Source organism: Pantherophis guttatus, chromosome 1 (genome assembly GCF_059756535.1).
Source record: "Pantherophis guttatus breed Tessera chromosome 1, ASM5975653v1, whole genome shotgun sequence".
Lineage (NCBI taxonomy): Eukaryota > Metazoa > Chordata > Lepidosauria > Squamata > Colubridae > Pantherophis > Pantherophis guttatus.
This window is the reverse complement of record NC_142063.1, coordinates 90,524,953-90,539,978: the sequence shown is the minus strand read 5'-3', so window position 1 is coordinate 90,539,978 and position 15,026 is coordinate 90,524,953. Positions and strand designations below refer to the sequence as shown.

The 15,026-nt window shown below is 38.8% G+C and overlaps 1 protein-coding gene across 2 annotated transcripts in view; it reads right to left on the bottom strand.

Moving 5' to 3' along the window:
* The window catches only part of ANO3 (anoctamin 3), a 231,745-nt gene extending 223,701 nt beyond the window's left edge, over window positions 1-8,044 (bottom strand). The window contains exon 1 of one of the 2 annotated variants that reach the window (XM_087877745.1): window positions 7,527-8,044. In XM_087877745.1, coding sequence (XP_087733871.1) covers window positions 7,527-7,680 — 154 coding nt within the window. In that variant the 5' untranslated portion in view covers window positions 7,681-8,044. The remainder of the gene's footprint in view (window positions 1-7,526) is intronic. The other variant, XM_087877743.1, reaches the window with a different exon arrangement.
* Window positions 8,045-15,026: the final 6,982 nt, after the last annotated feature.

Below are 15,026 nucleotides of genomic sequence, written 5' to 3'. Positions count from 1 at the left end.
CATAAATCCCTTTTTGCCAGAGTAATTCTCAAGATCGGTCAATTCTCGTGTTAGAATCAGCACCAAACCATCTGTTTTGCAAAAATACTCTGTTGATTCATTTAAATACTGCTCATTAGTTCATCACAGTAGACCTTTCTAATTATAATGCAAGAGGGTTCTTAGTATTTCATGGAATTAACTTCCAGAAATCCCACTACCAACATGGAATATCATTATGGGTAGTGAGAGGAATGGAAATTGGCTTAATTTAAGACTTCTAGCATAGACCATTAAACATTCCCCTAAGACAAGAAAGGGCTTAAATAAAGTGAGAGGTAAGACATTTGAACAACCTAGACGCAAAAGTAATCCTTGCTGACAGAACAATAGAAGAAATAGTAGGCAAGGCAACAGGGAATCTCCTCTGAAGCAACTCATTTACTGATTTTAGTCACATGCAATATTTTTTGGTACAGTACATTAATTTAATACAGTAGTTGTGTGGTGAAATTAGAGAGTTGCGTGTATCAGTCATCTTTTGCTCTGAGAAAATTTATCTTTATCTATTATACTGTGTAGGAAATAGGGCCAGCCTTAACCAAACTATGCCAACCTATCCTGTACAGTCATAAATCACTGGACATTTGCTCTTTAAATAGACTAAGATTTGTATAACAGTCTCCTAACTTAAAAGTAAATAGCTCATCAGAAGGAGGAAGAGCAGGCATGATATACTATACCCTTGGGAAATATTGAACTTCTATATCCAGATTAGTTTCCATCTAGTTTTTGCCATGTGAGTACATAAGCCAAGAACCTTGAGGGCAGAGGGCAGTGACTCAGCGTGTCAAATCTCTGTGTGAGCTTTCAATTATTTCTGGCAAAGAGCCTACTTTATAGAGAGGGACTCTTATAGATAAAGTCAAGTCTAATAAATGATACAAAAATCTGCTAAGAGTACAGAAGGCTCTTTTAAATTAATTGAAATAGTAGCAATTGCAACGCTCAACCCTAAAAATTCCAAATGTGGCAGGTTTCATAATCATAATCATCATAATCATAAGTTTATTTGTCAAACATATATAAGATAACAGGTAAAAGTATAAACATAATTTGAATACATGAAAAGAGTAAGTAAAAAGGAATATTAGGACAGGGACGGTAGGCATGCTGGTGCACTTATGCACGTCCCTTACAGACCTCTTAGGAATGGAGTGAGGTCAACAATAGACAGTTTAAGGTTAAAGTTTAGGGGGTTTGGGGAAGAAACTACAGAGTCAGGTAGTGCATTCTAGGCATTGACCACTCTGTTACTGAAGTTATATTTTCTGCAATCAAGTTTGGAATGGTTTACCTTGAGTTTGTATCTCTTATTTGCTCATGATTGTTGCGGTTGAAGCTGAAGTAGTCATTGACAGGAAGGACATTGTGGCAGATAATTTTATGTACTATGCTTAGATCAGACTGAAGTCGGCGTAGTTCTAAGTTGTCTAAGCCCAAAATTTGGAGTCTGGTGGCATAACCACAATATTTTATTGCGGTTAAAGGAATGGAGGACTCTTCTCATAAAATAACTCTGGACTCTCTCCTTCCTTCTGCAAATGGATACGGTGATTCAGTAGTATCAAAATGCTATGGATTATTCTTTATAAAAGGTGCGTGGTTAACTATACTTAGAGAAGCTAAGCCCCAAATTGGAATCAAAGTGGAGTACATTACCAGATGAAATATGTTATATGTGAAATAAGTAACACTGCAAAAATCTTGCTGTGAAAGATGCTTCCTATTCACCACTCTACTGTAAATGGAACATGGTCCAATAGTTATGATTACCTAGAACAGTAGCCAATAACAGGATGCAGGGAGATACCCCAACATTTCTAAAGAGTAGATTTTTTTCCCCTATATATGTATATAAACAGCGCTTTTAGAAGTTAACCTCATTTTGAAAGCAGTGAAATTGTCAGTCACAGTTTCTGCTCACACAAACAACACTTTACCAAGCTAAGTCATTTCACTTTTTAAATAGTAAATATATCATTGTATGTCAGGTTGGAGACAATTATGCCTGGTACGTTTGGGGGCCACCTGATGTTCTGGAAAGCCTTATGAATGAATGACATACAAATGTGATATATAAATAATAAAGCATGTTCAAATCAAATCAAAATAAATCTTTATTACAGTCAAGCATATGGTTTCTGAGGTATGGATAATTAAAAAGCATAAAAGGTACATCGGAGCCTAAAATAATAAAAAGCTTAAAAATATTTTGAAAACTATACATTAAAACTATTGTCTAAAAAGAATCAGAAAGAAGATGTAGGAGCATTAGATGGATGTAGGGGACCATAAAGGTTAGTATGTGGCAAATTATACATATCAAATTACAGAGCACTCTAGGAGAGCATGATATCGTACCAGGATAAAGTTCCTTCAGTGCTTAGGTACTTTGAGATGAATTAAGTATGCTGTAGGGGAGGAAAAGTACCCGTGTCAGAGTTCCAAGTAACACCCCCAATGAAAGAAGACTCAGAGGCTTGAAGTTCCTCAAAGTTCCATTTTATTAGAGAAGTCAGATTGGCATATCTGGGAAAACCCAAATCTGAAAGTTTCCAGGTTTTCCCCACCCAAAGGAAAGTCCAAGTCCCTGCCCAGCACCCACATGTTCATCACATGGTCCAGTCAAAGCACCGTCCCAACTGGAGATGCTTCTCAGCCACACCCCCTCCAGGTGCAGTGCAAGATGCCCTTGACTCTCTGAGAAAGGAATGTTATTATGACTATATACCACCCCTGTTCTATACAATTCCCCCTCCCAGTTTCCCACAGCAGTAAATGTGGCAGGCCTGAAGGCCCAATGCAAAAGAAAGCTTCCAGGCCTGACAACTTGTTGGGTTCACTAGTAATAAAGGTTAGAGACCTGGCTAGATCCAATGGGCACTCTGTGTTTGCTATACATTGTTTAATGCGTGCTTTGTTTGATCATATCCCATGCTGAGCAAAAGAACTGGAGAGAAGCCCAGGAATGAGATTTAATAAAGCATGTTACAATAAGCCATCTGAATGAGCTCTTGGGTGGAATGTAGCCAGATTTTAGCAGCAATTCCACATTTGTTTCTTCTTCACTTTTCCAAACTAGGGAAAGGTATATATTGAACATATACCTGCTTCAGTTGAAAACATGTACAGTGGCTTATACTACATCCATAAAATAATATAATAAAATGTCCATGATGATTTATTTTATAATCATGAAATAAATGTGATGAAATAAACCTAATCAATGCCATATAGAATAGACAGATGCCATTATACTCATTGGTAAGAGTGATACAGTGGTTTCTTTGTTGTTTTATTGGTTTTGTTCTGAGCTGTCTAAAATCATTACATGTAAGCTAGGTAGCCAGATAAATTCAATCAATCAGTCAATCCATCCATCCATCCATCAATGGTTTGTCTGCAATAGAACTGACCAAAAGGCCCTCTGGCCACAATTTACACTTGCCCACTGAGCAATAGCTGCAGTCTCAGGAAAACCCTGAGGTTGCCGACATGTTTTTCAGGGGCAGTGCCACCCTGTCAAGAGACAATACTAGAGATTTTAGAAATCCTCAATGAACAGAAGCACTATGAGCACTTCTAATTCTTCACCTTTCCTTCCACCACTGGTCCCAAATGGCCAGATGTTGTGAAGAAGCAAGACTTGATAAACTTGAGCAAGTTGATGAGCAAAATTCTGTGTTACAGAAGAGAGGCAGAAGATATACTGTACTTGCGACCAACTAAAGTGGGAGTTGACCACTCTTAATAAGCCCACTGGCTGACAACTCACTGTCATTGAATAGGAAGAGAAAGATATATAATTGTCTGTTCAAGATTAAACTCTTTCTTGTGATCCATTGACTGCCTTGAAAGCCAATTTACAACAACTTTCACAAATAAAGATTTTAAAATTAGGGCTTTGGACACTGAGAAATGATCAGCAATTACATGTATCAAAAATAGCAATCTATTAAAAACTAAGTATGGGCATGTAAGTGTAATAATGTGATGGTGTTTAGAAATAAAAGCAGCAGCATCCATATGACAGAATTAGAAGGGGAAACAGGAAGTAAGGAAGTAAGACAGTTAAGAGTTCTCCTAATGTTGCAATGCCAGATTGGTTAGATCTACCTATTCATTACCAAATCACATGAACTACTGGTAATCATTTTACTGTTAGGTTGAAATGATTCCTTACAATGGTCCTAAAAAAAAGTGAGTTACGACTGTTTTCACATGACATCCTCATGGTCACGGTATCAAAATTTGGATGTTTGCAGTGTGCCAGAGTTAGGCGATCATCTTTTGCGACTTTCTGACAAGCAAAGTCAATGGGAAGCCAGGTTCACCTAACAACTGTATTACTAACTTAACAATTTATTTATTTATTATTTATTAGTTCAATTTATATGCCACCCTCTTCTGACTCAGGGCGGCTTACAATGCACTTATAGCAATAGCCTCTATTCTTTTGTATATACCTGCTTATTAGTGCTTTTGGCCTCCCATAAGCAGTGTTTCTACAAAGTCAGCTTATTGCCCCCACAATCCGGGTCCTCATTTTACCTACCTCGGAAGGATGGAAGGCTGAGTCAACCTTGAGCCTGGTGAGATTTGAACTCGCACTAATTGCAGGCAGCTGGCAGCTAAGTGCTACATAACGGCACTTAGTCTGCTGCACCACCAAGGCCCTAATTGCAGTGATTCACTTAATTGTGCTTGCAAAATGGGGCAAATTTTACTTAACTTCCTTGCTTAGCGATAGAAATGTTGTGCTTAATTGTGGCTATAAGTCAAGGACTACCTGTATTTAAAGAGAAAAGAGAAAACAAAGACGTGAGAATGGGACCTAATAACAGTACTTGGACAAGTCACAGGATAACTGGAGAAACTCACAGCCTTTCTACTGTTTCTGTTTTCATAAGCAGATGCTAATTATGTTTTAGAATTGTTTCTTATTCCTATGAGATTGTTCTTTTTCCCACTAGATGTAAATAAGACACTTATGTTGCTTACATTCAGGTGTCATATGTTTAATTTGCTTGTACTTCCTCAGGTAACAAGTGATTATATATCAAATGAAAACCTAAGTCAGATATGTCCTATGAATCATGTGAGATGACATATATCATGAAATAGACTTCCTATTACAGCAGACAAAATCCTCTCAATACAATAATGAACCAGGCATGAACCATTTTGTTTCTCTCAGTCACGGAGCCTCGAAAATACTGAATAGAATTTGAAGAATTGTATACATGTGAGCAAGGGATGTGGTGGCTCAGTGGCTAAGACACTGAGCTTGTCGATCGAAAGGTCGGCAGTTCGGCAGTTCGAATCCCTAGTGTCGCATAACGGTGTGAGCTCCCATTACTTGTCCCAGCTTCTGGCAACCTAGCAATTTGAAAGCACGTAAAAAATGCAAGTAGAAAAATAGGGACCCCCTTTGGTGGGAAGGTAACAGCATTCCATGCACCTTTGCCATTTAGTCATGCCAGCCACATGACCACGAAGACGTCTTCAGACAGCACTGGTTCTTCGACTTTGAAATAGAGATGAGCACTGCCCCTAGAGTTGGGAATGACTAGCACATATGTGCGAGGGGAACCTTTACCTTTACCTTATACATATGAGCACAAACAAAACATATGATATTTTACAAAGTCCTCCTTGTAGACAGGAATTACCCTTTGTACCCTTGCTTTTATTTTTAAACATTGTATTTAATAGGGTTTTGGATTTAATCTTGCTTTGCAAAACAGCTAACAAACCATACATAATAAGATGATCCAAGAGGTTTTGAAAGTAAAAAAAAAATGCTTCAGGGTATTAACTTCAAAGAATCTTCAGAAAGGATTTCTTTCAACTCATATTTTCAAGACAGTCCTTAAAATTGGTCTTAGATGACAATTTTGATATCAGTGTTGGGCATGACAATTATAAGTAGGGCAGAACTGAGAGTAGAATATTTGCAATTCTCCATTTCCTTTTGAAAAGTATCCTTTCTCTATTCCTTCTTATTTGCAACATGATGGAAATTGTGGAGAATAATTAATTGAAGTATGAGTGAGTGAGGCAGTTTATGAACAGCAAATTCAATTACTAATATGCGAAGACAATACAATACAATACTCTGGCAAGATATGTACTGTAGTATGGCAAGTCATGTAGATTCTCTCTACCCCACATGTATGTAAATTTAATTCATTTGCTAACGAAAAAGTGTCCACTTCAGTCTTCTCAATTGACAATTCAGTGCACTTTATTTTAAATTCTCAGGTGAAATTAAGAAGAAACAAGTATGTATAGTAGATCTGTGTAACAATTTAGTCCAGAGTTGCCATCACCATAGATAAAATACTCTTTGCTGCAACAACTACCTACCAGATCTAGTTGCAGTTGTCAAAACAACCACTTGATGATACACAATACACACTCACACACACATCTATCTATCTATCTATCTATCTATCTATCTATCTATCTATCTGTCTGTCTGTCTGTCTGTCTGTCTGTCTGTCTGTCTGTCTGTCTGTCTATCTATCTATCTATCTATCTATCTATCTATCTATCTATCTATCTATCTATCTATCTATCATCTATCTGTCTGTCTGTCTGTCTGTCTGTCTGTCTATCTGTCTGTGTGTTTGTGTGTATTTTTGCTATTAAAATTAAAATCAGGCCACCTGTGACAAAACAAAGTGCTGTGTGGTATCATCAAGATTAAGACATTTATTATCCAATAGGTTAGTCAAGATATGAGTTTAAATTATAAATATTGATGGAACATTATAATTAGCAAGATCTATAGTATCCCTTCCTTGGTTTGCAAGACCTTAGTGTTAATGTTATACATTCAACCATATGATCTACTGAACTCATTGAGAATTACTTCTGAGCATGCAGGCATAAGATTATACTGTTACATGCAAAGACCAGATTTAAAGTCACAGAAAACAAAGAATATCTCTTATGCCATAAACACATAGATGCAAAGACATCTCATTCGAAAATATACAAAGCAGCAATGTGAACAACCTTCTTTTGTACATGATTAGGTCATGCTCCCTTCTTTCCTCTTAGAAGTGCTAGAGAAGTACCTTCGGTAGATGGAGGCCAGCTGCTTACTACCAAAGAAGCACATTATTTTTTGATTGGCAGAGTTAACACTAGGATGAATCACCATCCACCAATTAAAAGAGCATGCATATTGCATAATGGAAAAGGCTCTAAGTAAATACAGGTCGGCTGCATTCATTGACTGCAAGATTTCTATAGTCCCTATAAATATATTTAAAATGTGACCATTTAAATAAAACCAATGTCATCAGGTATAAATTCTGCAGTTATTTAACCATGATCTTACATCCAGTTTATATCTATTTTGGCAGCTATCGGTGTTGATGGTCAAAAGCCTACTATATATTCAATTCTACATATTGTTCCATTGTTAGTTATAAGATGGCACCCCAAAATAAAATATAAAGTGAGGTGCTTACCACTAGGTAAAGAGACTGAAGAATAAAGTTCATACTTGTACCAATCCACATGTGGGCTGCTGAATTTGTTCTCATTAAGCTCTGGCTGTGAAGCACATCTGCCATCTGCTTCTTCTGGAGATAAAATGCCCAGTTCAATTTTCTCAAGTGACATTTCAGTCCACTGTACTTAAAAATTTCAGGTATCTGCTGGTTAAGGTGAAGTGACACCAGCTAATCCAGTTTTGCCTGTAGACTAAAAACTTAGAAACAAAATGTCCTTTGATTAATTCAGGAAAACTCTCATTTGCCAGAGACTACAAAATGCCAGAATCACCAATTCCAGTAAAGTGGATGCAGGCTATGGATTTCCTAGTTTTTCCAGGTTTTAAGAGTGAGGAATAAAGTCCCTTACTTCTTTAAAAAGTTCTTCTGCACTTGTGTAAAATAAGTGCTATAGTCCTTCGGTGCAGCTGCAATAGCAATAAACAGGATAAGTGGAGACATCTGTATGCCTGCTAGGATCTGCTCTTAATAACTTTGTTTTAGTTCTAATTCATATTTCAGTTCACATTTGTTGAGTTGGGAGGGACTTAGCCATACCAATGAAAACAAGTGGATTCTACGTTGAAGAAAGAACTTGAAAAGTAGAAGTTAATTATTCCAAATTTTTCTTTCCTCCTGGGACATTTGCATTAAGAGACTTCAAACCAAGAATGAACCTCTGCTTAAGTCAGCTATAAAGCTAGGATAGTAAATTAGTACCAGTGCCTTTTAATAGATATGGGGAAAAAAGGTGTCACCGTGTCTAATTCAAATGCTGATTGATGTTAAACATACACAAACACTTTAATATACATGGTTTTCCTGACCTCTGATGCATTTTGTCTTACATTAAAATAGATGCAGCTCCAAAAAATAGTGCTTAATGATTAAGTTATAATTAATTAGTGTAAGTGTTCATTGTTTTATATAACCTGTTTAAAAGTCAAACTAGTCCAACAAATAATAGCAATACTAAGTGATTGTCTGAAAACTGGCCTGCCCCAACAGTATATTTGATAACTGAAATAATATATATAAAAGTAATTGTTATATATTTAATACTCTCTCTTTCTTCTCCTATATTCTGCATGTGTAAAGATGCATAATAGAAGAAAAATGTTATTTTTCTTGCTCTATTTGGATTCTGTCTCCCGCTTTTAAAATGTGAATCCAAAGTGCTAAGGGAGCCACCTGCTGGCCACAATGAAACATTGTGCAAGACAATGTTCTTAATTTTATTTATTTGGGGGGATTTTCATCCTTGGTGTATATAAATTCCACACTGATTTCTAATTTCGTGTTCTCTAGAAAGGAAACAAATCCCTCCATTTTTGGGGTGGTTCAGCAATAAAGAAGTGGCAGTGATTTTTTTTTTTTTAATCAATAAATACTCATTGGGTATGCACTTACACAATTACTGCAGTAACAGAAAATTCCATTTCAGAATTGAGGAGGAAAATACCAGTAATCACAAAGCTGTGAATCCCCTGTGTACTTTTATAAAGGTTTGAACTTCAAAGACCTACTTATCTTTTTTGCTGCCTCCCTGTGAATATTGAAAAAAATTGCATTGCACAAAAAAAATAAAGCTTAGCATAGACCTTCTGCTATTCTCTTGCTTAGGATTTTTGCTAGCTGAGGATATTGGGAGTTTTATGCCAGTGCATCAAGGAGCCTCTGGGTTGGGAAAGGATACCTTATACAGATTCTATTTTACTAGATGCATTTCACTTTCCAGGATGGAGTAGAATGGGAAGCAAAAGAAAGCAAAAGGCAAAACAAATAGGTTAGAGCTCTCATCCTGCAGAAATTGCTCTTCTTAAATTAAAACGTAAAAAGCAAAGGATAAGAAAAGAAATTCTGGAAAGTTAACTTTTTTGTCCTTTGGAAATGATAACCAGAAATGCTAAATGGTTTGGATGTGATTCATTAAGGCAAGGAATTCCTAAAATGGAGGGAGGCTGTGCTCCTTTGCAATATTCTGATTGTAAGTATAAACTCATCCCCAGGGGTGGATTCAAATTTTTTTACTACTGGTTCTGTGGGTGTGGTGTGGCAGGGGAAGGATACTGTAAAATCTCCATTCCCTCCCCACTCCAGGGGAAGGTTACTGCAAAATCCCCATTCCCTCCCGATCAGCTGGGACTTGGGAGCCAGAGAATAGATGGGGGTGGGGCCAGTCAGAAGTGGTATTTACCAGTTCTCCAAACTACTCAAAATTTCCGCTACTGGTTCTCCAGAACTGGCCAGAACCTACTAAAACCCACCTCTGGTCATCCCTATTCCCAGGTCACATCTCTCAAAAAGGAAGCCTTTTTTTTTTCTACATATCTGAATAGCTACCATGTCTGCAGGCATGTCCATGGCTTAGGACCTGGTTACTTACGGGACCGCCTACTACCATCAACAGCCTCCCACCGACCAATACGCTCCCACAGAGAGGGGCTCCTCCAGGTGCCGTCGGCCAAACAATGTCGGCTGTCGGCCCCTAGGGGGAGAGCCTTCTCTGTGGGGGCACCGACGATTTGGCATGAGCTCCCCCCAGAGATACGGAGGATTCCGGATCTGCGCACCTTCCACCGCGAGTTGAAGACGCTTTTATTTCATCAAGCTGGCCTCGCCTAAATCTTCTCCCTTTTAAGTGTAAATCGTAATTTTTAATGTATTTTAAAATTATGGGTATTTTAAATTATGGGTATTAATTCAGCCAAATTTATTTAATTCATTTTATTCGATTTTAAATTTTGTATATCATGGCTGTGCACCGCCCTGAGTCCTTCGGGAGTAGGGCGGTATAGAAATTCAATAAAATAAAATAAATAAATAATAAATAAAGTCGGCTGTCCCTGTTGCCATTCAGGAGAGCTTTCTTTGGATCAATGAGGAAATTGCAATTTCCTCAAGATCGACAAAGTACCTCTTCTTTCTCCCCCCCAGCCCAGTAGGGTCTCCCAGCAAGCAGTTGCCAGCTGCATTTCACAGAGCCTGGCGGAGCTCCGCTACTTTTCAGCCATTCTCGCTGCAACGTCAACTGGAAGGTTCCTCTGTTTTCTGAGAATGCTTCCCCTCAGAGATACTTAACACAAAAATAAGGCATTGACAAAGTAGATTACAGCCTATTTGTTGATAAGATAGAGCAATGTGAGTTAGATAATACCACCCCCAGATGGATTTACAATTCTCTGAGCAGTTGCATCCAACAGGTATTCTTCAATGAGATTACATGTACAAGGAGGGAAGTTTGCAGTAGGGCATCTCAAGGTTCAGCATCTTGAATGTTCAATATAAATGTTCTAGAGAAGGATATAGAAGAGGAACTCATCAAATTTACAGATGACATCAAGATAGAATTGAGTCTATCTTGCAAAATGTTAGAATTGCTAACACTTTGGAAGATAGATTCAAGATTCAGAAGGATCTTGACAGACGGGATAATTGGGCCCTTTCCAACAAGATACAGTTTAGTGATGAGAACAGTAACATCTTGCACTTAAACAGAAAAAAACAAATGCATAAGTACAGAATAGGTGGTACCTGGCTTAATGGTAGTACCTGTGAGAGAGATCTAGGTATCCTCATGGAGCATTGTCAGTGTAATTATGAGCTAGCCATAAGAACAAGTTAGCCACTGGGAACTGTTTGGTGACTAAGAAACAGGATCTTTTGTGAGCCCGGGAAAATGGCTCGGAGCCTGGGCGTGACTTAGCTTGACTGAACTGTATATATGTAAGGATTATTATTGCTTCTGTGATTATCATACTTTTTGGAGCATCAGATGCACTTCTCCCCCCCCCCCCCAAAAAAGTGGGTGAAAATTGTGGTGCGTCTAATGTTGCCAAAGCCCAATCCATCTCTGGCCCCCACCCTTTGGCCATTTTTGGCCTCCATGCATTACGCTTTTGGCCTCTGCACACCCTGTTTTTGGCCTCCGTGATCACATTTTCAGCCAGTTCCAGGTGGCAGGGATTGGCGGTGGGGGCAATCCCTGCCACCTGGAACTGGCCAAAAATGTGACGTGCAGAGGCCAAAAATTGGCCATGCGGAGGCCGAAAACATGATGCACGGAGCCTGAAAATGCAATGCATGGAGGTGGCGATGGGCAGTGATGTGCTGTGGCAATCCCTGCAGTGTGGAACAGGTCTAAAATGGAGCATGCAAAGGCCAAAAACGCAATGTACGGAGGCCAAAAATGCAATGCATGGAGGTGGTGATGGGCTCTGCCGATTCCCACAGCCTGGGACAGCTGATTTGCAGTATTCTGGGAGGTCGATCCAACTGCCAATCAGCTGTTCATGCTAAATCAGGCTGCAATAACATGCTGAAGCTGATCAGGCTGTTTGTTGTTTGCTGCAAGGATGCTAGCCAGATGAATACCGATAATTTTTTTTCTTGTTTTTTTTTTCCTTGTTTTCCTCCCCAAAAACTAAGGAGCATCTTATACCCTGAAAAATATGGTATATTGATTCCATGGTTCTGTGATTCTGAGTTCTGGTTCTGGCTTCTGCTGCATGGGTATTGTATATATGCATCATGCTTTATATTACTGTATATGAAGAAGTTTTCTTCTATAAATGAATCCTGCTGAATTATTTACTTGTGTGCTGGTTGGATTTCTTCAAACTCTAACAATCACCACTTAAGTATGAGCAGCAATGTGCTGCAGCTGCCAAAAAAGCCAGTACAGTCCTGGGCTGCATCAATAGTGGAATAGCATCAAGATCACAAGAAGCAATAATGCTGATTTATGCCACACTAGACGAGGTCACATTTGGAGTACTGCAAACAATTCTGATCACTATGATACAAAGAAGATTCTGAGACTCTAGAAAGCGCCCAGAGAAGAGCAACAAAGATGATAAATGATCTGGAAGTTAAATTGTGTGATGAATGGTTGTGCCTATGTTTATCCTATTGAAGAGAAGGATTAAGGGTGACATATTAACTATCTTTCAATTCTTGAGGGGCTGTCACTGAGAAGGAGGGATTGCATCTAAGGGATTGCATCTAAGGCAGGACAAAAGGCAATGGGTGGAAGCTTGTTAAAGAGAAATCCAATTTAGAATTAAGGAGATATTTTCTGGCAGTGAAAACAACTAATCAGTGGAATAGCTTGCCTCCTGGAATTGTGGGTGCTTCATTATTTGAGGTTTTAAAAACAATCATTTAACCAGGATGGTATAAAGCAGTGATGGTTAACCTTTTTGGTACCAAGTGCTCAAAGCGTGCACGCTTGTGCGCAAATGCATGTGTGCGTGCACAAACCCCCCAAATGCAATGCAAGCATCCCCTGTGAATGCGCCCCACCCCCTGTGCCCCGTTTTGTCCTCCAGGTTGGTTCAGGAGGCCTTCCAGGCCCAAAATGGAGCATGGGAGTTGTGCGAGAACACTCAAAATGCAATGCGAGCGCCCCGCGCATGCCCCCATGCATGTGCATGCCCCCCACATGCATGGCAGAGATCCGAAGACCAGCTGGCCGGTGGGAGGCATCCACGTATGTGCGGTGGAGCTGGGTTGGGGCGATGGCTGGCATGCCTGCTGAGAGGGCTCTGCATGTGCCATAGGTTCACCATCACAGGTATAAGGTCTCCTGCCTTGAGCAGGGGGTTGACTAAAAGACCTCTGAAGTTTCTTCCAGCTCTGTGATTCTATGTCCTATGTTCATTTCACTCCTATTGCTGTATGGTGGACAAAATTCATTTTTAGATTCATTTCCATTTCTGACAAGGATTCCTTGAGTAGCCTTGTGCAAGTCAGATCTCCCAGTTTGAAGAGAAAAAAAATGCTGAAGAGAAAAACACTGACAAAGTAATGATAATGCTTAAAGAAGATGAATGAGACATGGCTTGTAAAATACATTGTCTATGTCAAGTGCTACATAAATATGTATTAACATCAATAGTATATAGGTGACTGGTGATGGCTTATGACATGTTTGAACAAATGCCCTAGCTGGAATGTCTACAGATCCTAAGATAGTGATTATTTCACTGTTGAAAATGATTCTTCAGCTACATGTATTATATATTTTAGACAAGTGCAAAGTGACTTAGTTTTGCTTTTATAAAAAGATTTGTGCCATAGAGGCAACATAACTCTTTTCATCAAAGCAAAGAGGCAACCTGATTCTTCTCAAGGAAGCAATTTATGTCACCTCAAATCACTTCTGTCGAAACTGCAGGAGAAACCTGCTTTCAGTCTTCTCCTCTGGTGCTTGGCATCTTCACAATAGTAATAGCACTTAGACTTATATACAGCTTCATAGTGTTTTACCGCCCTCTCTAAGTGGTTTACAGAGTCAGCATATCACCCCCAATAATCTGGCTCCTCATTTTACTGACTTCGGAAGGATGGAAGGCTGAGTCAACCTTGAGCTGATGAGACTCGAACTGCTGGCAGCCGGCAGTCAGAATTAGCCTGCAATACTGCATTCTAACCACTGTGCCACCACGACTCAATAATGTAATTGAATTTTATACATGGCTTGTAGGGAATTTTCTTTTAGTTTCTTCTTATATATTTTAATTTTATTTTTTTCCTTTTTTCTCCCTAGATCTGGTGCTGCTAATTTTATCAGAAGAATGGTGAGGAGAAACAAGATAGAGGTATGTACTCTTTCCTTAGGTGCAAAGACTATTTACACGTAATGGCAAAGTATTTCATAAAGAGTTACACACAGGCATTTATTTTAGTCATTGAACAGTTATATTTGGGTTACACTTTGTTCTGCCTTGTCCTCGATATGGCACCTGTGTAGAGTAGGATGATCTTTCTCATCTTCAATCCAATTAACCTTGATAACAGATACTCTTTAACTTTGAGATGGTCTCATCACCACCTGGTATAAACAAAGACTCTTTAGCCTTGTTTTTCTCATTCTTGGCAGGAGAGCAAAATATGACAAGATAAGATAGGCTTGTCCTTGTTAAAATCCTGTGTGATGAATCCACTGAAAAGCAGATGTACTTAATTAAGGTTCAGATCCTATGTACATCTAGTCAAAACTGCCCATGGGATGGAACATTAATGCTGATCTAATCAAGAGATTGCTGCATGTTTGCTGGCTTTGAAGGGGATCTGCCCGGTCATCTGCTTAAGCTTCCCTTACTGGCAATAGAGGCATAGGATCTTTCTCTCTTTTTCTTATTATATTCTTGAATATTACTTGTTTGCTGTCTAATGATATTTTCTAGTACTGTCTTGGAGGAAAGGCTTAAGGACTTATACTGTATGATCATTGCCTCCAAATTCAAATAAATTTGGGAACAGAGCAATATATTAGGGTTTTTATTTGAGGGCGGGAGGGTAATGGTTGCCAGCTTGTTGAAGGTTAGTGGGATTGCCATATGGAGCTCATCCATTTAGATGTTTTAATATGCCACCTTGTATTGGGAGAAAAGTATGACAACAATGCAGTTCAGCAACAAAGTTGGCCAATGTTGCTGTCCTTTTATTGCAGGACAATAATAGATACTTCTT